Here is a 27,653-nt window from a genome sequence, read left to right as displayed (position 1 = left end):
CTGTTCAGAGTGCAAGTAAGCCCAGTCTGCACAATGTCTTCTCATAGAACAATTCCCCAATATATAATTCAAATTGATGAGCCTTTGTTTCATTTCCTCTATCCCACCTAAACAGAAGAGAGATGTGGAAAATGTTTAAATCTAAGGGATGGTAGGAACTCACTGCCTCAGAGAGTGGTTGAGGCAGAAGCCTTAATCGGATTTTAAAGCTATTCTGATATGTCCACGGAGCCATAACTTGCACCATTGACTGGAACTAAAACAGTGGCCAAATGGGTTCCTTCTGACTTGTCAAATTTGTATAACCCTATTCCTTGAAGAAATGAGACTGCATACTTGTAATAGTTGATTTTCAATATATAAAGATTATTAGACAGTAATTAATCATGCTTTTAAACAAAACTTTAATTTGAAATGGACAAGCCCTTACTTCCACTGTCTAATTTAGTTTCTATGTACCAACATGCACAGGAATTTAACCACATTCTGCAAAATTAAATTGTGAGTCACATGACAGCAAAACGCAGGGCATTTCAACTGTAAACATATGTTGGATATTCTTATTCAAACATTTATCTGCACTCATCTGAAGTTGTGGCCCAATATTTATTCTCGCTTCATTCGATTAATCGTCAAGTGCAAAAGGTTCTTAGTGGTAATGGACACTTTAGGTGTGATTTTTAATGTTCCTGTCGCACAGGTTTGCAAAACCCAGCAATTCAGGGTCATGTTTTGTTTCAAATTGCCCCGAGGCAGTGGTGATAAATGCTTGGAGTTAATTCACAGCAATGAGAGGCATGTCTGATCAAGCTGATGTTCAAACTGCTTTTGATCAGCTTCAGGCGTACCCAGCCCTAATGCATCACCAGCAATCCTACGTTTATAAGATTATCAGCAGAAAGGAGCTGTTCTGTACATTAACTGATGGACTTGCTTTATCATGTAGAACAAATAAAACTGTCTATTGATTAAAATAACAGGGATTTGAAAGATGACAGAGCAAGAATTGAAGAGCACTGGTCATGAAGTTGTACAAATAAGATTCATGAGCAAATCTTTAGATTTGCTGTGATTTTAGAGTTCAGTTCAGGTGCTTTAGGTGATTTAGGTAAATGTATTATTTCTTAGTGCATTTTGCTTAATGTTTGAATGTGTGATTCACCTGTACCTTGTATGTGATGGTTTTATATGTGATGACCATATTTCAAAGAAGCAATGACAAAAATAGAGATGATTGCTATTCTACACCCATTCAGACCTCGTAGTTGCTTTCTATATTTACAACAAAGTAAGTCGTCCTTTTTAAACAGAGTCTGCTTTATTTTTCATTATGGAAATGTTCAGAAATCCTGCTTAATGTTTGGCCAATCTTCTACATTAGCTGGTAATTCATCTTTAAAAGAACTCCATTGGGAAAACTGGTTTTCGACAGCAATGTTATAATTAAGATGCTGCTGCTAGGTGGAATAAAATAGGTGTGCAGAAACACCACTATAAGCCATTTTGTCCTGTTAATGTGGTGGCAAGAGCAGAGAATGGAATGTCTCTGTCAGGTTTGTTCCTGAATTTGAAGGCAGGTGAGCCATCTATTTTTTTTTTTTAAAACAACCTCCAATATAACACATTAGAACACTCTGTGAAATCACCTTGATCCTGATACTGATCCTGAAGAAAATAACTTGAGTACCAGCTGTAGTTAAAATATCTTAAAATGTTTCAAAACTAAAAAGCACCGTTGAAGTGGAGACTCTAGTACCATGATTAAAAGTTGTAGACATTTTCTCTCAATTTATTCAATAGAAATGAAGATCGAATGAAGTATATTGTAAACGTAGTAGATATTTCTTATTTTTTTACTATCATCAAAATTAAGAATATCCCCAATGCATGTTATAACTCATAGAATTGCACTTTAGCATAACATTATTAAATGAAGGCTGCATAGGGTCATTATGATAACGAAACTTTCAATGCTTTTTATCCAGCACTGTTGGGTTTCTTCTGCTGTTGTAGACATGTTCAGCTGTTGGAGGGTTTAGCTGGAATGTTGAACTCCGATTGGCCATCTCTGGTGCCAAACATGCATTGCTTGCTGATTGATGTTTGGATGTAACATAGAAGCATGGAAAATAGGTACAGGAGTAGGCCATTCGGCCCTTCGAGCCAGCACCACATTCAATATGATCATGGCTGATCATCCAAAATCAGTACCCTGTTCCTGCTTTCTCCCCATATCCCTTGAGTCTGTTAGCCCTAAGAGCTATATATAACTCTCTGCTCTGCATAGTTCTGGCCAGTGACAGTATTAGTATGTGAAAGGAAGAACTGCAGATGCTGGTTTAAATTGATGATAGACACAAAGTGTTGGAGTAACTCAGCAGGACAGGCTGCATCTCTGGAGAGAAGGAATGGGTGACGTTTCGGGTCGATGTCTGAACAAGGGTCTTCTCCCATTCCAATGTACCAATGTACAACTCTGTTGCTCTGTTGTTCTTTTCCTCTATACATCCTTTGACGAAAGTCAATTTTATTCAATTGAAAAGCTCATATGAAAGCCAAAGCCTGAAGAACATGATGGCAACAGTGCTAAATACACTTCTGAGGACTCCTGATGCATGGTCACAAGTTTCCCATTTCCGTGGTGATTAACACCTTAATCATTATCCAGGCTTCAATCCTTTACCAAGATGGCAACTTGAATTAAACATGTGCTGAAAGGACACTTCACGTTGACACTATTTTTCGACAGCTTTTTTCATAACTTAGATGAGCTTTTCACTTACCATATTTCAGGAAAGGTATTTAAGTATAATTTTATACAACGTTGCAGCTTCTGGTCCTTTTGGTATTTTATCATAATTTTCATAACACTGTATAACTGACAATGTATCTAAAAGGTGAGCAGATTGTATTTTATTGCTTTAATATGATTAAAGGATGACTTAAAACATCATGAACTAAATATGACTATGAACAAAAGTTGCAGTTGCACAGACCTGTGGTGGAGAGTTCATCATTCAGGCAGTTGAAAGGGGATCACACTCTAGTTAACATTATTCTATTTCTTATCAGGCACAACATTGCCAAAAAAAATATCTCTCAAATGTAGAGTAGATTGTTTTACTTAGCGGTGGAGTCTCAAAACAGGGAGCACAGTTTCAGAATAAGGAATAGGTAGGTTATGATAAAATGAGGAGAATTTTTTTCACTGAGAGGATGGTGAATTCTCTGCCCCAGTGGGCTTCAGGGGCCCATTTTTTATGTTCCTTAAAAACAGATTGATAGATTGCTGGGTGTTAAGGGAATCCAGGTATATAGGGGAAAATAATGTAAAATGGGGGTGAGAGAAAAACAGCTGTGATCTTAATAATCTGAAGTGTAAGCTTGACGTGTCCTATGGCCTACTTTTGCACCTCGTTCTTATGTTCTAAAGCAAGGTCTGTGTTATTCGCTCTGTGAAATAAACATGGACTGAAGTGTTTGTAATGGTAGCATTTATGTGGTGTCTCATCACATTAAACTGTCTCAAAGTGCTTTAAAATAATAAACAACTTATCATATTACATTGACAAAAGAAGCAGTATGCATGAACAATGTCCTGAAAGCAACAATGAAACATATAACCAGCTAATCTGTTTTGTATCCCATTATTGAAGGCAAGGATTTGGCCACCTGTTCTTTTCTAAACAGGCATGAAGATACCCCAAATCTTCTTTGATCTCTGATATGGATCTTTAACTTTTTGTTGAGCAGCTTGAAAAGTCTGATGGTTTCTGGTTTAATTGCTAATCCAAAAAGCAGCGAGTTATATTTAGATTTTAGTGTTGGTCCCCACCATATGTACCAACGATCTATGTTGGAATTAGCTGGCAGACCCAATCTAATTTGATTTTCAGGGTTCAAAAGCAGCCAAAGGCATTTCATAAGAATAATAGATGAGCATATATATTACAGAGTGCCAATTGCTTAAAGTGGAGTACAGCCAACTCATCTTGTCCCTACCAAAATTGGAAGAAATTTGAAAAAATAAGGAAAGGTGATTTTTCTGTTGAAGTACTGGTTTATTTTCTATTACCATTGGAATTCTTAATTTTATTATTACACTTACAAGCAATAAGTTTCAACTGCTGGAGTACATGCCTAATGTGGCCTCAACAACTGACATTACTAGTTGACCATTTAATTTATGTTAAACTTTTTTTTAAATTTTGTTCCCCAGATTAGTAAAAGTCCAATATTTGTGCCTGGTGTTTGGGGCCCTTATTTCTCTGCTATGGTACCTGATTTATGGTTAAATGAAGGTGGACAAAGTGCTACTGGAAAACTGGTAAGAATGATTCTGAAAAGTATAGTCAAGGAACCTTGTGAGGGAATATTCTTTGTATTTTGGGGACATAAAAAGCACTGACAACACTGAAACATTTGTATACTGTCAGGTTTATTGTGGCATTTTATTGACCAGATATGTTAAAATTTTAAAAGTTCTGATACTTTGTAAAAACGCAATTCAGGATATAAAGAAATGATCGAACATGAAGTAGAGAAAACAGGAATACTTTCAGATTAATAATAAATGATAGGAAACTCATTCTTTCTGGATTTATTTTAACAGAGCACAAAATTATTGCCAACATTTAACAAAATTGCTGTACTTATCCGTGTGTACACTTTTTTTTACAAAGCTCCGCACTAAACTAATATAACTTTCTTTATGCAGCAAGGGTTTTCTGTTTTTCTATTGCATAACATATCATTTACATTTATAAGAGTTGGTGATGCGTGGATATCAACCCCATTCTGTCGTGCAAATATTCTTAAGCACATAGCACTCTGCCTCTGCTCAGCCAATACTTTATGGTCATTTTGTACTCCCAACCAGCCATGATCTTCCAGAGGCCACATGTTGAAACAATTGCATGAATTGGTGTGTCAAACATCAGCTCTGTACGTCTCTGGCACTGTCATGTAGCAACTCTACCGCTGTGCCACCATGCCGCCCTCTCTTCTTTTAAAATATTTAATAAAACCAGGACAGAAATGTCACATTTTGTTGATAATGCCTCTGTGAAGCACATACGGCATTTTGCTAAATTAAACCTTTTGTAAATTGTTATTTTAACAAACATTGTAGTCATTGGTTAAGGATGAACTGTTGGTTAAGTCTATCTGTACAACCCTCCCTATCTCCTACATATTTCAAAATTCAAAATAATGACAAGGGATCATAATTTTTCACCTTAAAAGATGAATAGAAACATTCAAAACTTTGAACAACCCAACTCTGAACTCTCCTAGTTCAACGCTAATCTGTCAGCCAAAATTATTGCATGCATTGGTCTGTCAAACATCAGCTCTGTAAGTCTCTGGCACTGTAAAGCAGCAACTCTACCGCTGTGCCAGAGTGATTCTTGAACTCAAAAACCGATGGTATATTAGCAGGGGTAACAATATTCATGTTAAGGAGAGACAATTTAATGCTTGCATATTGATTTATAAAGCTATAGTTGCAGATCGTTGGAAGATTTTCTGTTCTTCTTCCAACTGAATGATAAAATAAGATTAGATGTGCTAACTGAGAATTCCAGCATAAGTTTAGGACAATTGAGTGAAGACAATTTTGATGGAGTCAGAAGTAAGAGTTCTATCATCTGGGCACTGGTTTTGTAGGATTGAAACTGAACTAATTATCATTTCTAAAGAATAATGAATCATCGGTGTTTCTACTGAAACAAAAAGCTTGTGCAGATTAACTATCAGTCCCGGGTAAATCCCTCAAAATTCACACTCAAAATATTCAATTCACTCTATACAACCATCTTTATCACATTGTAAATATGTTGTTTCAGTTTAACACCTAATATCGTTTTGCTTATTTCATTGTATAAAAAGGTGTTCAAGAATCTTAAATATCAATCAGTTAACCAGTTTTGTTTACAAAAAAAGTTATAAACCCATTGTTTGTAATCATCTCATAACAATTCTTACAAAAGGCATTTAAAATAAATTTCCCTCCACTCCATAGTCTCTATTTTCTGTAGCATCCTGTAATTTCATGCTGAAGTTATAATGAGGAACATTGTCAATTTGGAAGTGTACTTAAAGTTTGCAGATCTTACTCATTCAGAAGACTAACAGCCTTGCCACAACGTGTTTCTTTGTTTTAGATGGACCATGTTGTTAAAAGTCATGCTGCATTCCCAGAGCTGGAGTCCAATGCGAAGGCGAGGTCTGTCTAGCTCTTGTATTGTAGCCTGATGGCAATGCCTACTTTACAATTTTTTTAAATATATCAGAATGAATGATGATTTGGATGAATGGTAGCTTTTCTGTTGTGTTGGAATGTGTACTTTATTGGAATATGTTAGATGTTTTTTCACAGTAGTATTTTTTTCCACTTAGCTATAGTTTTTTACCATTGTTTAGGATATGAGTTTCACTGGCAAGGTTAGCATTTATAGCCTTTGCTGTGCAAACTATCATTGTGGCATTTAAGATTTGACTCAAATTTTTTTTGTGGTTCAGGTAAAATATTATTATTTCTAAAATTGATTGTGTACAAAGTTACCAAGTGCTGTGGTAGCACTTACCAGTTAAAAAATCTAGTGCAAATCCAATTGAAGATTATTAAATTATTTACCTCAGAATGCCTTGAAATTACTGTTGACAATATTATTGGGCCTAGTACTTGTGTAACATTAACAAGAATGTCCAGAGAAAAATCATATGATCATGCTAAACATTTGTTCACTAATATTTCCAAAAGTTATTAATGACCTTATATGTTACATGATGCTTGTGAAACTAACCAAAGGACCAATTTTCTGAATATATGCTCGCAGCAACAGCTGGCCCCATGGAAATAAGGCATTTCATAAAATTATAGGTCTGTTAGCAACTTTCTTCTGTACATTAATTTCCCAATTTGCAGTCCCAGTGGATGCAGCTTTCTGTCAGGACCTAACAGACTCTTAAATGTCCAAATTAACAGGAATGGGATGAGATCATGCTGTGTAAAATGAGCATATAAATATGTTCTAATCTATTTCCACAAATTTAATAATTTCCGTTTTCTTAGCTGTAAACATTTTTTTCTCACCATTCTCATTCAGATCCGCTGAAACGTCGGTTCCATGCCAGAGCAGTCCATTGCCCTTTGGTTCTACATTTAATGGATGCCCAAATAGTCCTTGTCCACCTCCACCATCTTCTATCCGAACTTGGATTATGCAACTTCTCCTTGGACTTTATTCACTTTCATAAACTGAGCAAGAGAACATTTATTAGTCCCATCCCTGTCTGTCTTTTAATATGAACCATTCTTTGTTGTGGGCCAACACAGTTGCCTCTCTCAACTCCTTTTAACAGTATATTGATGGCTGTCTTGGTACTGCTTCTTACTCTTGGAAGTTTTCATCAACTTTGGTGTAAATGTAACTTCCTTTCTTGACTCAATTTTAGTCCAAAATGCCCTACCTGTAGTTTCTATGTTGTTTAGCCAGGGAGGGATTGTCCTCATATATACAGAGTTCTCTACAGTGTTCTCTAAGGACTTTATGCATTTCAATGAGACCATCTCTTAGTCTCCCAAACTTTGAAGAATAAAGGCCTAACGTAGGTACTCTCTTCACCTGACAGAATCATAATTCCAAGAACCAGTCTCAATTTTTTCTGTGCTTGCTTCATAATATTATTGAGCTATTGCAGAGGATGGTGGTGAAGGCAGATACAAAAGTGGCATTTAAAACATTTTTGAATGAGCACATGGATATGCAGGGAATGGAGGGATATGTTTTTGGCATCATGTTCGGCATAAACATGGTGGGCCGAAGGACCTGTTCCTATGCTGCACTTTTCCATGTTCTGTCATGTAACATAGTTTCATCCCAGAAAAAATAGAAGACTCATTTTTAATATCATTTTTTTATTGTGTATGCAAAATGCAAGTTAGGATGGTAGCAAATAAAGTATCTAATATAAACATTCCATCAACAGTGAAAGACCTCAAAGGACAGGTTTGAAGCCCTTTAATCAGACCTTTAATCTCAATTCATCAAATTAATGTTGTTTATTTATATATATATATACATTCCTAAATTGTCAGTACTTTCCATTCAGAACTTGCCTAGGCCTGCAAAAGTTGCATCTTCCAAATTCCAATCATCGTTGTATGTGAATTCAACTTCAATTTGGGATCGGCTGTCAGGGCTGGTTTTGTTAATTATCCAAACAAATTTAGTGCTATTACACTCCAAATTATGGGAATTAGATAAAATAGAAATAATGCCATTGAGTTCTGTAATTTCTAAATGCGCTCACATGAAAATAGCTTTTCAGCCATTTTAGTATTTAATTTTCATTCTTGAATTTCTTCAATGAACAGTTTAAATGCGACATATTACAATTAAGGCAGAGAAAACCTTATGAAAAGGCATAAGGCAACAGTTTCTGGTTTTCTGAGAGTTTATCAACATCTGTAAAAATATTAGACGTATCAAATGTATGGTTCATGCATGCAATTGGAATTAACTGAACTATGTAATTGAATGCAGAATTAAAGTTCATAACCCAGACTTTCCTGTTAACGCGGTGTACCACCACACATGTACAAGACAATACTTATCGCAATACAGTAGGTCTAAATAAATTAAGTAAACTTTGCCAACATTCATGTAACATTGTGCATTGATACAGCAATTATCAATGTCTTCTGTGCCTAATTAAAGGGTACATTTTAGGGTACGATAACTGAAAATAATTTAAAGCTGAATCGTTACTGCTATTGCATTTTCATTAGAATGGTGTGTAATATATGAGGATTTAGTGACTTCAAATGTTGATTTCTATGTTAAAAAAAAAGAGACTAAAATAAAAAATACACTATGAGGAATCACAGCTCCGTGACCTTAAATGATTTTTATATTCTGGAAAATGGCAGAAAATTTGATGTTTAGGCCTGTTTACCAAATTGGCATAGAAAGTAGTGTAAATTGGAATGTTTCATCATTTGTTTGGGTCTCTCAATTGGAAAAAAACAAGCAATTCCATGGAAGCAAAAGGCTTCATTATCAGCATGCGATAGAAACAATGGGGCTTTCAACAATGTGTAGGAGGGAACTGCAGATGCTGGTTAAAACCAAAGATAGATACAAAAAGCTGGAGTACCTCAGCGGGTCAGGCAGCATCTCTGGAGACAAGGAATAGGTGACTTTTCGGGTCAAGACCCTTCTTCAGACTGAGAGTCAGGGGAAAAGGAAACAAGAGAAATAGATGGAGATATAGACCAATACAGAACAAATGAATGAAAGATATGCACAAAAAGTAACAATGATTAAGGAAAGGTGGATCCGACAATGACTCATTGTGGGCTAGGTGATAATGAGTTGTACAGACAATGAAACTCAACAGGATGACAGTGAAATTAGTGCGATGACTAGGGTGGGAGGAAGAGAGGGGATGCAAGGGGTTACTTGAAGTTAAAGAAATCAACATTCATACTGCTGGGTTGTCGGCTCATCATCATCATCATCGTTGAAAACATCAACGGGCACGGTGCCTTACGATGCGATGTACGACAGCGATCGCAACAGTCAAAAAGGCACAACAGAGGATGTACTTCCTGCGGCAGCTGAGGAAGCACAATCTGCCACAGGCAATGATGGTCCAATTCTACACGGCCATCGTAGAGTCTGTTCTCACCTTCTCCATCATCGTCTCGTTTGGCTCAGCCACCAAACGCGACACCTGGAGGCTGCAGCGAATCGTCTGATCAGCAGAGAAGATTATTGGCTGCAACCTTCCCTCCATTGATGAACTGTACACTGCAAGGGCCAGGAAGCAAGCGGGCAAGATCATTTCTGACCCCTCTCACCCTGGCCACAAACTCTTTGAATCATTTCCCTGTGGAAGGCGACTCTGGACCGTCAAAGCTGCCACAGCCAGACATAAAAACAGTTTTTATACATGAGTAGTTGCTCTACTCAACAGCCAAACATCTGTAGCCTCCCTTTGATCTGGTATTTTGTTGGTTCACATGCTTGATCAATGGTGTTTTTTCATTAATGTTTTATTATTATTAATGTTTAGTGTTTTCTGAGTCATTCGTAACTGTCACTGTATGTCATGTTGTTACTTGTGGGCGGAGCACATAGGCAAATTCCTTGTATGTGAATACTTGGCCAATAAACTTACTTGCTTACTTACTTACTGAAGTGTGGAAGGCCGTTCACTCACTAGGAGCTCATCTGGTCTTTGACAGGTCTTGTTTTTGGTACTGCTGGGGGTCCACAGCCTCCTCCTCACCTGGCAAACCAGGTGGGGGAGACGGTTTGGTCGCCGACTATCCGACCATGGAGCAGGTAGCGCGGGATTATATGGTTCCTGTGGCAGGGGCCAATACGAGGCTGCCCAAGCGGAATATGAGGTGCTGTTCCTCCAATTTACATTTGGCCTTCAACAATGAGATGAATGTAGATACATCCTGAAAAGTGGACTGACAATAGGCTCATTTGCAACTGTGATGTCTCTGAAATAATATCAGTTGAATGATTTGCATCATTGGAGTATCTGAATGTTTTGAAAATGCAGTTAACTATTTTCCCTTCTGCAATAAATTTGACATGTTGTATTAACCAACATTTTAAAATGTATTAACCTAAAAAGGCCACGCTACTATTAATATGTTCACAATTAAGTTCACAATTACAGTAGCTAACTTTAAACTGGTTATTCGTACCCATACTTTTGGATTGTTTTGTCCTCAATTTACACTGCATTCCACAAAATGAAAAGAACTTCAGAATTTTTGAGTGAAGCATTTCAACAGACAATACAGCTGGTGAAATAAGATATTAATTGGGTTTACAATCTCTGTATCTCTGTTTTGTTTCTCCCTGGATGCATTAAGTTTATTATTAATCAATCCTGGTTAAGGAGTGCCCATATTAGTTGTTAGTGCTAAATATGAGATTTTTTTTCAGTTTTTTTTGAAAAATCAAACATTTATCAAACTAATGAACTTCACATGATATTAAGAGAGAAGTAAACATGAATAATCATTTGAAGGATAAATCATTTTGCTACCAGAAACCTTTGTCTTAAACAGATACCATTACAAAAACCATAGTTTTAAATATATTTAAACTCCATTTTAAAATCAGAAGTAGGGAAAACGTTTCACAGAGTATACATTTTGTTCTTGTGCATATTTGCATTTGCATACATGTCTTGAATCTGCCCCAATTACTTTACAGTGTAAACATAGGCTCGTAAGTTTTTTTTGACGCAAAACATAAGCTCACTTTTCAAAAATCTCATATAATTTTATTCCCAAAATGAAAGCAACTAAATGACCATTTTTATTCTTGGCATATAACTGAGCAATGTTATAGTTATAAATGGTTGATTTCAGAATGTTTTCTTTTCTTTTAGTGGGAAAAATGTCTACATGTACTTAAACTGTCACCTGGAGTCCATTAAAAAGTGTTCTGCTGTGGGCATGCTAACAGTTGATTTACATGTTTGGCCTGATTTCCATGGCAACAGATCTCCCTTAGCAGATCCTACACTAAAGGGCATGGTAGGTACATTTCACTGTTACAAAGAAACCTTTTACAGATTTGGTTTGAAACAATGACAACGTTTCGGAAAAAAATGTATGTAATTTCTTTCTAGCTGCCAATTTGATTGATTTTTGTTGAAATAATTTCTTTTTGTCAGCGAGTGCTGAGATATTTTTCTTCATTAGCTGCCTTTTTCCATTCATTTGGCTTAAAGTTTCTGTCTGATTCATTACTGTTTTCGACTAGTCCTAAATATCTGAGCTTTTTTAATTTTCAATGTGGCTGGTGTTCTAAACAGTAAATTAGAATAATGGTTTATTTTGTCCTTAAAACAGTGAACAGTTTTCAGAGAACGTTTAGCATGAAAGGAATGTGATTAGAATTTTCTCTATTGCTTTTTGTGCCTATTTGTGTAGTTCTCATGTCATGAACAGTCTATGTGCTTGGCCGTCTGAGGAAGGTAAGGCTGTACTTGCTTATCTCTTCCGCCAAACCATATTCTCCCAAAACGTAGCTGGATTCCAGCAGCATAGGATAATAGGAACATAACAATGTAAGGACCAAGAACACAATTCAATTCAATTCAACTTTAATGTCATCGCACAAATACAAGTATGAGTACAACGAAATGTAGTTTTGCGTCAGTCCATAGTAGTTGTACATAAAGAAATAAAAAAAATAGAAAGAGAGAAGATACAGAATAATCAAGAAATACAGAATAATTAAACAATGGGGACGGAGGGACCAGAGAAATCTATCAGCGGGACTCCAAGTTCAGCAGTGTAATTGTGTTATTGTAGAAGTAGCCATATGGTCTCTTGAGACTACTCTGTATTCAAGAAGATCATGGCTAATCTGATGTTATTACTTATTATGACACAGAGGGAGAGACCAAAACCCTGCCTATCTATTCAGTACATTAAATGATTCAGCTTTCTGGGGTAGATAATTTCCAAGATTTCTGATTGTCTGAGGAAATGTCTTCTAGTTTTCATCTCCATTGAGCAATCCATTTTACTAAAAGTATGCCTTCCGTTTCTAGACATGCAGGGAAATATCCTCCCAGAATCTTACTTTTTAATAATATCATCTACCATTCTTCAATACTCCAATGAGTGTGGGTCCAACCTATTTAATCCACTCATAAGCTAACCCCTTCTTTCCAGGAGTCCACCAAATGAATCTTCTTGAACTACCTTCAAAGCAAGTATAAGAAAGCCAAAATTATTTACAAGATTCCCAATATCGTCTCATTCCCAATTTTGAACATTTGAGTTGACTGATGGAATTATATTACGGAATGTTCATGCAACTAAACATGCAACAAATAAAAATATATTTCTCGGAAATTGGCTGAAATATGACCGAAAATCGCCCCTATTTTTAAATCATTGTACTGGAAATAAACAAGATTTAATTACTTATTAAGAAAAGAATTACAGAAGGCAATATTAATAAAGTGTATATTTAAGATAAAAGCACAGATGAGGGATATATGGTTAATTTTACTTTCATTTCCAGCAAAAAAAAATGTTTTACAATGCAGAGCACAGCAAAGAAAAAATAACATTTATTTTATACTGTGTGTGGAAAGAAGTTTGCAATTTTCCTTCAAGGCTTTGCATATAACGTGCAAACAATTGGAAGCTACCAGCCATGCACAGTATGCAACAGACATGTGGACTTTATTTTTGAGATATTTATGTGCACGTGCAAGTCCTATGAGCAACATGAGCCATAGTGCAGAAGTAGACCTTCAGTAGGTGATACCACCCGAGTAAGATGGAAAGATAATTAGTCCATGGAGTCCAGAGCTGCCAATTAATGCATATGGTCAAATCTTATTCTTTGGGACAGCATTCCATCAACCTTGACCATCACCTGATCCTGACTCTGAAAACACCACCCCAACCAAAATCAGACGGTGGTGATAGTCAATCCCAATGGCCCTGACTTCAGCCCACATGCTATCCCATAGGCTAAACTTAAGACATGAAGTTTAGAAATAAATAAACAAATGGTATTTTGGCGAGACAGGCAAGTTGAGTAAAGCAAGTCTTTTTTTGTAAACGACAAACAAAAAGAAATATATGAAAACCGCGTCCTGGGTCAGCCAAATATAAATAATAGCTCCTGCTATACGGGAGGAGCCTTGTCGACTGAGGAGCAAAAGCCCGCGCAAACACACCCGCGATCACGTGATAGTACCAGCCAATAGCGAAGGTTTCCATTGCCCCAAGCCACCGGGAGGTGCCGCTACAGGAAACGCCCAGAACCCGAGGTATGGAACCGAGTGGGAGGCCGAATGGGGCAACCGGACGAAGTAGAAATGAGAGGAGCAGGTACAACCGACGGAACAGACAAAACTGGCGGAACAGAGCCAGCAATCGGTAAAGCCACAGGGAAAACAGGCACAACAGGTGCAACTGAGACGACCAGAGGATGACCTGTACGCTGGGGTTGAGCCACCACCACTGGGCTATCGATATCCACGTGGGTGGGCTTGAGGCGAGCGACCGAAACGATCTACTCCCGACATCCAAAAGAATAGTTGCGACACCAGAGCGCAACACCCGGAAGGACCTTCATAAGTCCGCTGCAGCGGAGTCCAGTACGAGTCCCCGCGGAGAAACACAAATAAACTGTTAAGCTCCGGCGACACATATACCGGAGCAACCCTATGCCGAGAGGTCGGGATGGGAGCCAGGCCGCGCACTTTCTCCTGGAGATTCGCCAACACAGACGAAGTGGGCTCCTGCTGCCCTCGAGCCGCAGGAAGAAAATCCCCAGGAACCCGCAACGGGGTGCCGTACATGGGCTCAGCGGATGGCGTGTCTAAATCGGCCTTCGGTGCCGTGCGAATACCCAGCAATACCCAAGGCAACTGGTCGACCCATTCTGGGCCCTTGAGCCGCACCTTCAGCGCCGACTTCAAATGCCGATGGAAGCGCTCCACTAACCCGTTGGCCAGAGGGTGAAAGGCCGTGGTGTGATGCAACTGAGCCCCATACAGTTGTGCCAAAGCCAACCACAAAGCTAAAGTAATCTGAGCCACCCGGTCAGTGGAGATGTCCGCAGGCACACCAAAACGAGCAATCCAGTGGGCCGTGAGAGCCCGAGCTCAAGACGCGGTGGAGGTGTCGGCGAGTGGAATTGCCTCTGGCCACCTCGTGAAGCGATCCACGACAGTCAGTAGGTGGGTGGCATGCGAGACGTCGGCAGCGGACCCACCAAATTGACATGAATGTGCGGGAAACAGCAGGGGGGGAACCACAAAATCCTGCAGCGGCACCCGCACATGCCACTGGACTTTCGACATCTGTCAGTGAATACAGAACTTGGCCCAGGCTGCAACCTGTTTACGGAGGCCCAGCCAGATAAACTTGACCGCCACCAACGCAGAAGTCGCCCGGGTGGAGGAATGGGCCAGACCATGGACAGGTTCGAACACACGCTGCCGCCAACCCACAGAGACAATAGGCTGTGGTCTCCTGGTGGACATGTCACAGAGGACCGACACACCTGCCGGACTGAACGGGACATCAGTCAACGTCAATCCCAAGGCAGCCGTCCGGTAAACGTACATTTCGCCATCCACGTGTTGCGCGGCGCCCTGCCCCAAATAATCCACGCCGGAATCCACAGACGCCACAGCCGGGACGGCAGGGCGAGACAAAGCGTCTGCGACCAAGTTCAACTTGCATGCCACGTGCTGAATGTTGGTGGAGAACTCTGACACGAATGGCAGGTGCCATTTTTGCCAAGCTGACCAGGGGTTGGACACCTTGGTAAAGGCGAACGTCAGGGGCTTGTGGTCTGTGAAGGCTGTGAAAGGCCTGCCTCGAGGAAATAACAAAAATGGCGGACAGGCAAATAAAGGGCCAGGAGCTCCCGGTTGAAAGCGCTGTAGCTTCGCTCCGGAGGTCGCAGATGACGGCTGAAAAATGCAAGCAGCTGCCAGCAGCCGGTGATGAACTGCTCCAGAACCCTTCCGCCAGCCGTATCTGAGGCGTCCATGGTGAGGGCAGTCGGTGCAGCAGCTCGTGGGTGCACTAGCATGGTGGGCTTGGCCAACGCCTCCTTCGCACCGTCGAAAGCAGTCGCAGTCTCATCATCCCACATGAGATCCCGTGGCTTACCGGCTAAGCACTGAAACAAAGGCCGCATGATTCGGGCCGCTGCCGGCACAAAGCCATGATAAAAATTTACCATGCCGATAAACTCTTGCAGCCCCTTGATGATGAGTGGCCGAGGAAACTGCTGAATGGCCTCCACCCTAGGAGCAGTGGGGCCGTGCCCAGCGAGGTGACGTGGTGCCCTTGGAAGGAAATTGAGCGAAGGCCAAACGCCAAACTGAAACTTAGCAGGGTTGATTGCAAGCCCGTGATCCTGAAGCCGCTGGAACAGCACCTGTAGATGCGCGCAGTGTTCCTGGTGGGAGCGGCTGGCGACCAGACTATCGTCCAGGTATACGAAGACAAAATCCAACCCCCGACCCACCATATCCATGAGCCGCTAGAAAGCCTGCGCGACATACTTTAAACCAAACGGCATCCCCAGCCATTCAAAAAGGGCGAATGGGGTGATGATAGCGGTCTTGGGTACATCATCGGGGAGGATGGGAATCTGGTGTAGTCGCACACCAAGTCCACCTTAGAAAAAAAGGTAGCACCATCCAGGTGGGCCGTGAAGTGCTGAATATGCGGGACCAGGCAGCGGTCCGCGGTCGTGACAGCGTTCAGGCATTGGTGATCCCCACACGGTCTCCACCTCCCAGATGATTTGGGGATCATGTGCAACGGGGATGCCCACGGACTGTCGGAGCGTCGCACAACCGCCATGTCCTCCATCTGGCGGAACTCCTCCTTCTCGATTCGTAGCTTGTCGGGCGGGAGCCTGCTCGCCCCTGCATGCAATGGGGACCGGCAGTAGGGATGTGATGTACCACCCTGTGCTTAAGAGCAGCTGTGCAAAAATGGGGGATCAGAAGCTCCGGGAAGTCGGCAAACAGGGAGACCCGTCCCCATCTGCCACCGATCCCAGCATGGACGAATTGGACCAAAGGGTCTAGTTCTATGTTACATAACTCTATAAATCTATTTTTTAAATGAGTGTTGGGTATTAATAGGAATTACAATCAGTGGTCCAGAACATCTGTTAGTCCAGCGTTGGAATAATACAATTTTACTATACTTAAAATACAGTGTTTAAACGTTATCCTTTTCATTCAAGATTTTCCACTGGTAACTTTTCAGGGTTAATTTCAGTTTGATTATTTAAGAATACCAATAGCATCATGAAGTCTGTTTTTAAATCATTGCTTACTAATTACGTCCAAAATAAATGGGATAATGTAGCAATTGAACGTTTGAGCCGAGTTATGTCTTGAAATTATAATAAAATGCCTTTCTCTTTCATCAATAGGTAACTGGATTAGCACTGACTAACAGTCTTGATGATCTTGCTAAGCTTTACTTAGCTACAGTTCAAGCAATTGCAGTAAGTAGAGTTTTAAATGATTCATTATTTTGAACTACAGTGCATACTTTCACTGAGCAATGCAGATTTCTCTTAGTGCACCATCATCGTCATTATTTAAAGCGATGATAGGATCTCAGGTGGGAATTGAGTCACTTAAGCAACCAGATCTAATAGCCCTGTCCCACGGTACGAGTTCATTCATAGAAACATAGAAACATGGAAAATAAGTGCAGGAGTAGGCCATTCGGCCCTTCGAGCCTGCACCGCCATTCAATATGATCACGGCTGATCTTCCAACTTAATATCCTGTACCTGCCTTCTCTCCATACCCCCGGATCCCTTTAGCCACAAGAGCCACATCTAACTCCCTCTTAAATATAGCCAATTAACTGGCCTCAATACTTTCTGTGGCAGAGAATTCCACAGATTCACCACTCTCTGTGTGAAAAATAAATTCTCATCTCGGTCCTAAAAGACTTCCCCCTTATCCTTAAACTGTGACCCCTTGTTCTGGACTTCCCCAATATCGGGGACAATCTTCCTGCATCAAGCCTGTCCAACCCCTTAAGAATTTTGTAAGTTTCTATAAGTTCCCCCCTCAATCTTCTAAATTCTAGCGAGTACAAGCCGAGTCTATCCAGTCTTTCTTCATATGAAAGTCCTGCCATCCCAGGAATCAGTCTGGTGAACCTTCTCTGTACTCCCTCTATGGCAAGAATGTCTTTCCTTAGATTAGGAGACCAAAACTGTACGCAATACTCCAGGTGTGGTCTCACCAAGGCCCTGTACAACTGCAGTAGAACCTCCCTGCTCCTATACTCAAATCCTTTTGCTATGAATGCTAACATACCATTTGCTTTCCTCACTGCATGCCTACTTTCAATGAATGGTGTACCATGACACCCAGGTCTCGTTGCATCTCCCCTTTTCCTAATCGGCCACCATTCAGGTAATTCCAAGAGCTCTCCCGAGTTTAAAAAAAATCAAACTCGTGGTAAACACGGAGAATGAACGTAGCAGGTACGTCGAAGCTCGGGGACGTCGCTTAGCGGCTCGTAATGCTAACGGCAGGTACTCGGGAAGACTCGCTAATGGCAGGTAAGCACGGGAAGACTCGTGAAGATTTTTCAACATCTTGAAAAATGTCCACGAGAGCCCCAAGTACCAACGAGTGGCCATTACCGTAAATCTCTGAGTTCAAATCAGGGCAAACTCAGGAGAGTTTAACTCAGCGGGTCAGGCAACATCCTTGGAGAACATGGATAGGTGACATTATGGGTTAGGGCCCTTCCTCAAACTGTCATTTATGTCACCTATCCATCTTCTCCAGGGATGCTGAGTTACTCCAATACTTAGTGTCCTTTTTTGGAAACCAGCAGCTGCAGTTCCTTGTTTCTACCTTTAAATCAACCATTCAGGTTTTGCCGCATACCACTGCCCATTTAGTTTACATGGTAACTAAAATGAGAACGTTTCTTGATCCATCCTAAATCACCACATGGAAGCAGTCTAATCTACCAATGCTTTGTGAATTATTCCAAAATATTGGTGCCACCACTCTCTTGGGGATTACTCTGGGTAGAATTTCCTCATATTAGTTCTTAATTATGTTTGAACTTTGTGTATGCTAGTTGAGTTCCAGTAGTTATGTGGTAATTTGGAAATAAGACTGAATAAATATTGTTTTTTCTTGAAATTATTGGAAGTCTTGCTTTCTTCACAATACTAATTATTACACTATCCTGATCAGGTCTCATCACGTTAGAGTTTGACTTTACTAATCTCACAATGGTAATAATATTTGACAAGAAACCTGTGTTGTTTGCATCAACGTTTTCTCAAATGATTCTGTGAATTATGCAGACTAACTGCTCATAATGAGCCGGAACGTGCTACAGTCTAGGTGGAAGTAACATAGAGATAGCCTGTGTACGGCACTGTGGATGAGGTGAATACAGTGAAAGTCAAATGTACCTGCATTTTAACTCTTGCTCTGCCCTGGATACCATTAGTCCAGAGGGATTCCATTAGTTGCTGAACTGAGGAGTTGAACATACTTCAGATCTGGTCCTAAAATCTTATGTCAACCATAGCTGGCACTTCTCATTGAAACATATAAAATTCTAACGGTGCTTGCGAAGATAGATGCAGAAGTAATGCTTTCTGTGACTAGGTGGTCAATTACCAGGGGTCACATCCTCAAAATAAAGTGGACTGAGTTGAGAATAAAATTATTTATCCAGAAGTCAGTGAATCTTTTGAATTGTCAACCCGAGAAGGCTGTGGAGATTTGGCCGCTTAGTATACTCAGAACAAAGATTAATATATTTTTGAATAATGACATCAAAAGATATGGAGTTATTATAGGAAAGTGGCGTTGAGGCAAAAGCTTAGTTAAGATCTTATCGGGCAGACAGTCCGAACTCTTTCCCCAGGGTGGAAATGTAAAAAAACTAAAGGGCAGAACTTTAATGTTGAAGGGGATAGCTTAAAGATGTACAGATGTAACGATTTTTTGCAGAGAGAATGGAGGATGCTTGGAGTGCATTGCCACTGGTAGTGGTAGAAGTAGATAAGAAATTATGTTAAGAGGCTTTTAGATAGGCAAATGGATATGCAGGGAAAGGAGGGACATGGCAGAGATTATCAGATTAACTGGGCAACACGTTCAGCACAGACAATGTGGGCTGAAGGACCTGTTCCTGTGCTATGCAGTGATTGGCAGTAAACAGGAGGGGCTGAATGGCCTACAAGTGCACTGTTATTAGGTCACCAGCCTTCATTTGAAAGATAAGTTTGGGTTAGTTCTTTGTATAGCATTAATTATTTTACTATGTCATTTGTTTTTTAAATTAATTAGCAACTATGTTTTTAATTACTTTCAAATCATTTTTAGTGTTTATGTTAAAATCTTTGATCATGGAAGAAGTCAAAAACAAGAAGTTATACAACACATTGAGTGCAATCCAGCCAAATGTAAACCTGTTTTCTTTATTGTCATGCCCCTGATTACACACTTAGAGAGGAAATATACAAAATGTTCTTAAAGAGGAAATGTGTTAAAGCAGAACAATATATAGCAATGCTGCAAGCAAGTAATTACATGTAGGATCAGCTTAGCCTATTCATTACAGCTTGCCTGCTAGTGGAAAACAAAGAGCATGCTTTTAAACTTTAGTGGTTTGTCTTAGATGAGTGATAATAGATCTAGGCTATTGTCCAGCATTCCTAACTTTTCCACCTCAACGAAAACACAATTTTTGTACAAAGTAACCTGACTGAACTCCCAGTTTATCTTATTTATTCACAATCCCTTTCAGCCACTGGTGCTGAATAGAGAATACATCTCTGATTCTCATCTTCACAGACTTCAGTCTCCACCCTATATTATATAAATATAAAGCTGTGATGTCTGTAGCAACAAAGGTTGCAAGATCAGACAACCTCCTAGCTGTTAGCTTGGTTGGCATGGAGGAGATGGGTCAAAGGGCTTATTATCATGCTGATTATCTCTATAATTTTGGCTGTATTACTAAAGAGCTTCACTTCAGAACTAGCTAGCTGTGCCTCGAGCCCAACTGTTCCAGTACAGTCACAACACTGGCACCGATACAATAAAATGGAAAATTGCCAAGGTTTGTTCTGTGCACACAAAGCAGGACTGACCAATCTGGCTAATAACTAGTCAGGCAGCTCCAGACCTCATCAAGCCTTGGTCCAAACATGGACCAAAGAGATGAATTCTAGAGGTGACGGAAGAATGGGTGCTCTTGACATCGTGACACCATCTGATACACTGACATCCAGGACCTCTGGTAAAACTGGTCATTCGTCTTCAGAGAGAAATGTTTTGATTGCTTCTGTATTTAAATTGATGGCTGCATTTTCTTTTGTCCAGCTGGGAACCCGTCACATTTTGGAAACAATGCAGAATGCAGGACATCAAATCAATACTCTCTTTATGTGTGGTGGATTGAGCAAGAATCTCCTGTTTGTCCAAATGCATTCGGATATTTCAGGTTAGTAAGTGGGGAGAGGGAAAACTAAAAAACAAAGAGGAAATTCAGCAATTTAGGAGTTTTTTTTCTTCTAAACAGAGCAACGATCCTAACTTTCACTGATTAACAAACAGAGAAAGAACATGATGATATGAAGGTAAAGAAGGATGCTGCATTGAATCAACACCACATGTGCAAGAGCTGCATAGTGTATATTCAGAGAGAGCAGTTAGACTTGTATTTGATACAACAGTGGATCAGTCAAAATGTCAGAGGGCACCTCTTTGTGATATCACAGTTTGTTACGAAAGGATTCCATTTGGTGGTTCCTCTCAACTGAGTTTGATCTGTTAGGATCAAATAAACAGAAGTAGGCCAAACAGCCCTTCAGTCCTGTTTAACATGACAGATCTGTACCTACTTCCATGTAACCACTGCCTCACATTAAACAATCATTGTCAGATAATACTGCCAAAGCATGGAGAATCTTCTTTATTCCTTCCTTATTTATCCTTCAAATTCCAAACAGAAAATTCCCTAAAAATCCTGCAGCAAGGCTTGCAGCATCTGTGAAAAGGGAAAAGTACGTTGAACATTCCAGATCAATGGACATTTGAATTTGGCACTGACCACATCTTTGGTATTAATAGAACAAAGATTGTATATTTCATTTTAAAACTTATCCCCCAGGTAAAACTACTCAAAAAGAGTGGAGATCTGTCTGATCATATGAGTATTTACAGAATATCAGAAAAAATGCCAAGTTTATAAGTGTTCCTTGAAATGGTTTTTACTAAGTTCTAACACTTTAATGTTTGAAGCTTAACAAATATCCAGTGTTCCTTTGCGATCCAAAGTAGATTATGGAATCAAAGACTAAAATCTCCTTTTAAATAACCTGGTTTTAAAAATAATGACGGGATTAAGTTAAAAACAGAAGGTTTTGCTGATGCTGAAAACTCTCCAGTTATCCAAAAAAAACATTGGACAAAGGTCGTGATTTTGAGACATGGAAATCCCCACAAAGCAAGCCTGGAATTTATAGGGTAAAGGTCAGGAGCCAGAAACTCTCCTGACTGATCCTGTTTAAAAAGATTAGTAAAGAGCATATCTTGTGATTCGGTGTTTCCCAACAACAGCAAACCTCTCTTTGATGTGGTTACAGTACCATTTATTTTAAAAATACAACTCTTATTCTAACAAACAAAAATTCCTGATAAAAACTGAAAATCTTTTATGCTGATATATTTGAGGAAAAAAAAGTAGTTATCTTTAGAAACATATTTAAAAGTTTTTTGGGAATGCAAATGATATACTTATGCTAAAATATATTACTGGGAACTACTTTTATTTCTTTCAATATTAATTTTTGCAATTGCTCACAGCTACTTTTTAATGGGCCAGAAAATACTATTCTGAAGAAAGAATGAAAATCGATTCTTAAAATGGATAATAGTTTGAAAATTAGATATATTCAGATAGATGTTTAAAAATAAGAAATTTTAAGCAAAATGCAAGAAATATTATTTCCCAGGAGACCATTAATCATAGCTTTGATTGAGAATAGTCTCCATGGCATACGTTTTTAATCAAGACTATTTTTATATTTAAAGGACTGATTTTGTTTTAAGGTATTTGATTGAAGATCAAGTTAATGTTGATCAATATTTTGAATTTCCACTTCAATCTGACAGTAGCCATTGGTTTTTAAATGCACTATGAAAATAATTTAATTCCACTGTGCATGCTTTTCAAGGGCAGCAACTGTTACTGTTTAACTGGTGTCTGGTGCAAGTGTGCACACCTATAAATTTAGTTACATCTGGGGATATACTGGTCAAGACCTTGCTGCATACACAGCCAACTGCGAGAACAATGGGGGAATAGACAGAAACCGCAGCAGAAAGAGGCCTGCATCATGGCCATTTAAGAGGATTATTTACTATCCCTTGAGAGTTGGAATTTCCTCACAGCTGCATAGACAGGATTGTGCTTCTTGCTTGCCAGTAGTTCCATGGAGAACACCTGGCTAGTAGCAGTGGAGAGGTTAACTTTTTCCTGACTTTGATCACTTTGAATTGCAATGCAAAGATCAATGACGCACTGGAAATCAAATATCAGTACATTTGACCTCCCATTCCATCATCAGACTCAGCAATAAATCCAGAGGCAACACACAAAATACTGAGCCGAGGAGCATAATTACCTAAATTGAAAAAAATAAATGTAGCTACATGATTTTTATTTAGTTTATTAAATCTTAATTTATTTTACTTTACCCCATTAACTTAAATGTGTTTTTTCTTTTCTATAATAAATTTTCCTTTTTAAAAATAATTTAAACCTATTGCAAGCATTTTTAAGTGTATCTAATTATCATGGACATTAAAGGGCCTGCCCCACTTGCGCGATTTTTCTGGCGACTTGCCGGCACCGTCATAGTCGCAGCAGGTCGCCGACAATTTTCAAACTGCAACCAGAAAAAGGTACGACTCTTTGGGCGACAACTCACGACCAACGGCATCATCCCGCGACATGTCGCCTGTATGGCGACATGTCGCCTGTAGAGGTGGTAGCGGGTAATTGCCCAAAGAGTCGTACATTTAAAAATAAATTGGATAGGCTTATGGATCTAGAATGGAGGGTTTTTCGAGTGCAGGCATTTAAGGGGAAAAAATTTTGTTCGCATGGACGACGAGATGGCCTGTTTGTGTCTGTAATGTTATATGGTTATATGGTATGGTCGTGGGTAGTTGCCCAAAGAGTCGTACCTTTTTCTAGTCGCCGCTTGGTTTTCAACATTTGGAAATTTTTCGGCGACCTGCTGTGACTATGATGGGTGCTGGCAAGTTGCCGAAAAAATTGCGTAAGTGGGACAGGCCCTTTAAGAAATAGTTGAAGAGATCTTTGACAGTGGTGAGTATCAAAACCCATCAGAATGGTCCAGTATAAGAATCTCAGGAATATGTCCCCAGAAGTCTAGTTGCTCCTTGCAGACGATCCACTGCACAGAATGAGCTGAATTGGATCTCGAGGGTGATGAAAAGTAAGTGCTGATAAGTGTAGGAATAGAGAGGAGACATCCACGTTGACAAGCAAAGTGGTCAAGATCATTCATAATCCAGTGAAGTATTGAAAATATTTTGTAGCCATTACCTGTGGACATGCCACAATCGTCAGTTTAGTTTAGTTTATTGTCACGTGTACTGAGGTACAGTGAAAAGCTTTTGTTGTGTGCTATCCAGTTATCAGAAAGACAATACATGATTACAATCGAGCCAGTGTATAGTAGATACATTCCCAAACTGTCAAATTTCTCCATGACAATAGTTTTAAACTGACTCAATGCTTTACAAACGTGTCTTTATTGACCCATAAACATACACTGAATAATTCTTTACATTATTCAATTCCACCTCAGCCTCAGGCAATTTGGATCTGAAATGTTCATCATCGTCTCATACACTTTAAATCAATTTGAACATTTTTCTCCACATTTTCTAAATCCCTCCATAGCTTCACCACTTATTTTCATACTTAAGGGCCAGACATACTTAAGGGTCCTTGGCACGCAAATTACGCAACCTCGTGGTTGTGTTGAGGTGCACAGGCATCGTATGGCCGCGCGGGGCCGGTCCCACTTAGAAGTGCGGAGGGGTATGTAGTTGTGTGCGACATCGCGTGGGGCTCCGAAGTTTTTGTAGTGAACAAAATCTTCGCGCGCCAACGGCCTGTCGCGGAACTGACGGCCAAAGTGGGACAGGCCCAAGACCCTGGTGCAACGCAACGTCTCACCTTCAACAGCAGCAGAAGCAGGCAAATGATCGCCGAACTCGGCCTGGGGCTCACGGCCGTTGCGGTCCGGATCGGCCCCCACTTCTACTCCCAGAGCGGGGCCAAGAAAATTGAAGAGAGACACAAAATGCAGGAGTAACTCACCGGGACCGGCAGCATCTCTGGAGAGAAGCAATGGGTGACGTTTCGGGTCAAGACCCTTCTTTTCTGATTGAAGAAGAGTCTCAAAACAAAACGTCACCCATTGCTTCTCTCCAGAGATGCTGCCGGTCCCGCTGAGTTACTCCAGCTTTGTGTCCTTCTTCAAATGGACACAAAGTCTCGCTATCTCTGGCAACGGTCCCCAAGTGCCTGAAAACATCCACCATAGTGCCGGTGCCGAAAAAGTCTAAAATCACCAACCTGAATGACTACCGCCCGGTTGCCCTAACTCCAATCCCAATGAAGTGCTACGAAAGGCTGGTCCTCTCCCACATCAAATCCAGCATCCCTGCCTCACTGCACTCTCATCAATTTGCATACAGGGCAAATAGATCAACAGAGGATGCCATCTCTCTGGCTCTTCACACTGTCCTGACTCACCTGGACAGACAGGGCACGTATGTGAGGATGCTCTTCATTGACTATAGCTCTTCATTCAATACGGTCATCCCCACCAAGCTCACCACCAAACTCCACCAGCTAGGTCTCAGCTCGCTGATATGCGATTGGATCCTGAACTTTCTGACGGAGCGACAGAGCGGAGGTGCAGAACCTGGCGGACTGGTGCGCACGTAACAACTTGTCGCTAAACACCTCCAAGACCAAGGAGCTGATTATTGACTTCAGGAGGTCCCATAATGGAGAATACGCCCCAATCTCCATTTACGGAGAAATTGTGTGGAGAGAGTGTCCAGCTTTAAGTTTCTGGGCATTTCAGAGGACCTCACATGATCCACCAACACCGCTGCACTGGTCAAGAAGGCACAGCAACGACTGTTCTTCCTGAGGACATTAAAAAAGACTGGTCTGCCCCAACAGCTGCTGACAACGTTCTACCGCTGCACCACAGAGAGCATATTAATGTATGGCATCTCTGTGTGGTATCTCAGCAGCACGGAGGCGGAGAGGAGAGCTCTTCAGCGTGTTGTCCACAGAGCGCAGAGGATTATTGGGACACAGCTACCAGCCTTGGAAGGCATCTACCACACACGGTGCCTCAGGAAGGCTGTCAGCATCCATAAAGACTCCTCACACCCTTGTAACGGACTGTTCGAACTACTTCCCTCCAGCAGATGTTACAAGGCCTTTTACGCCCGAACCTGCAGACTCAGAAACAGCTTTATTCCCAGAGCTATAGCGGCTCTGAACCGGCCCTGCTGAGTGCCCTTCATCCCCCCTGGACTGTCTCCCTCGGATGGTCACGTCACACAGCTTATTTATTTATTTTACTTTTCTTTTACATCGGTTGGAAGCTGCATACTAAATCTCGTTGCACTGATGTGCAATGACAAAAAAAGATATTATTATTATTATTAAATGACGTCACACGCTCCAGACAGCTGTGCGTACGCATGCAATCGCGCCCGACCTTTGCTGGACCATTGCGTCTCAAGGCAACCACGAGCTTGCGTAATTCGCGTGCCAAGGACACGCAAGTGGGACAGGCCCTTTATGCGCTTGTGTCTCTTAAAAATTTGTGTCTCTTAATCATGCCAATATTGAATTGCTGTGCATTGGCAGCTCTTTAACTGCCAATGCCTTAATCCTTGCATTACCGTGAAAAGTTCACCTCTTCACAAACTCTTTCTCTGTTTAACGCATTCCTTCAGTTGTCAAGGTGCTCCCCGACTGCAATGCAGCTGCTACAATGTAGGAAAGTTAACAAACCTTAATCAAAGAAAGTTCAGTACCTCACACTACCCTTGCCAGAGAAGGTACACAGAATGAGCACATTGCATCAAGACCATGTTTTGCTTAACCCTTTGTCAAGGTACATTTGATGGCATACATGGTGCTTTGTGAATGTACTGCATCATTTTCATGTTAGGATTGCACTCTGACGATGTTCATCCGCTGTGTGACTCATCATTGGTAGCAAATCATGCAGTCAACGTCTAGTGCTCTGGCACGTTTAATGGTATTGTGTTCTGCCATCTGCGTTTGATTTACCACAACAATTACAAACAACAGGGCTATCCTCTGATGTACTTGCGTGCACAACCTGCACATATGGAGAAAAGCCATGCTGTCAAAGGCACCAACGGTATGCTGAAATATATCACCTTTGTCAAGATTCCTGGTCACCTTTCATTTGCTACCCAACTCATTCTTCATGGAATAGAGTCCTCACCACCAACTACAGAGTGGATAACTGAGAAACAGGACATGGGGAAGAAGGAGTTAATTTATACAGTCTTTGTGACGGACTCATTAAACCATGATAACAGGAAATGCAACCATGCACTCACCATATTATGCCATTCTGTTCCCAACTCAGCTGCTGATTGCAACACCACCCACTCCATCATAACAAATAGAAATAGCAGACTAAACAACACAAATTTACAGATCAAAGCGTGCCATTCTGATAGCAAAATCAACTAACACTCCCTTAATATCTGCCTTTCACGTGCCTTTGCCAGTCTTGCTAGTTTGGCAGTGCCAAACCAGTAACTGCAGCGTGGCAGGTAGAAAGGTGCCGACAGTCAAAGACGGGACTGTGGAAGGTTTTGGAGGATGACTGAGAAGTTTTGGGCTTGAAGCCATCTCGAGAGGATGTTGTTCACAGATGAGACCCTCACATGTGTCTACTCGGTACCCTGCAGCACCACTCTTCTTG

General features: G+C 40.6%; 1 protein-coding gene across 3 annotated transcripts in view; it reads left to right on the top strand.

Moving 5' to 3' along the window:
• fggy (FGGY carbohydrate kinase domain containing) overlaps window positions 1–27,653 on the top strand; it is a 165,287-nt gene that overhangs the window by 98,666 nt on the left and 38,968 nt on the right. For 2 of the 3 annotated variants that reach the window (XM_055641858.1, XM_055641857.1), the window contains exons 10-14: window positions 4,220–4,327; window positions 6,165–6,226; window positions 11,428–11,575; window positions 16,983–17,057; window positions 20,938–21,058. In XM_055641858.1, the coding sequence (XP_055497833.1) occupies window positions 4,220–4,327; window positions 6,165–6,226; window positions 11,428–11,575; window positions 16,983–17,057; window positions 20,938–21,058 (514 nt within the window). Of the gene's footprint in view, window positions 1–4,219; window positions 4,328–6,164; window positions 6,227–11,427; window positions 11,576–16,982; window positions 17,058–20,937; window positions 21,064–27,653 lie in introns of those variants that run through there. The other variant, XM_055641859.1, reaches the window with a different exon arrangement.

Source organism: Leucoraja erinacea, chromosome 10 (assembly GCF_028641065.1).
Source record: "Leucoraja erinacea ecotype New England chromosome 10, Leri_hhj_1, whole genome shotgun sequence".
In the NCBI taxonomy this organism is placed as follows: Eukaryota; Metazoa; Chordata; class Chondrichthyes; order Rajiformes; family Rajidae; genus Leucoraja; species Leucoraja erinaceus.
This window is presented reverse-complemented; position numbering and strand designations above follow the sequence as displayed.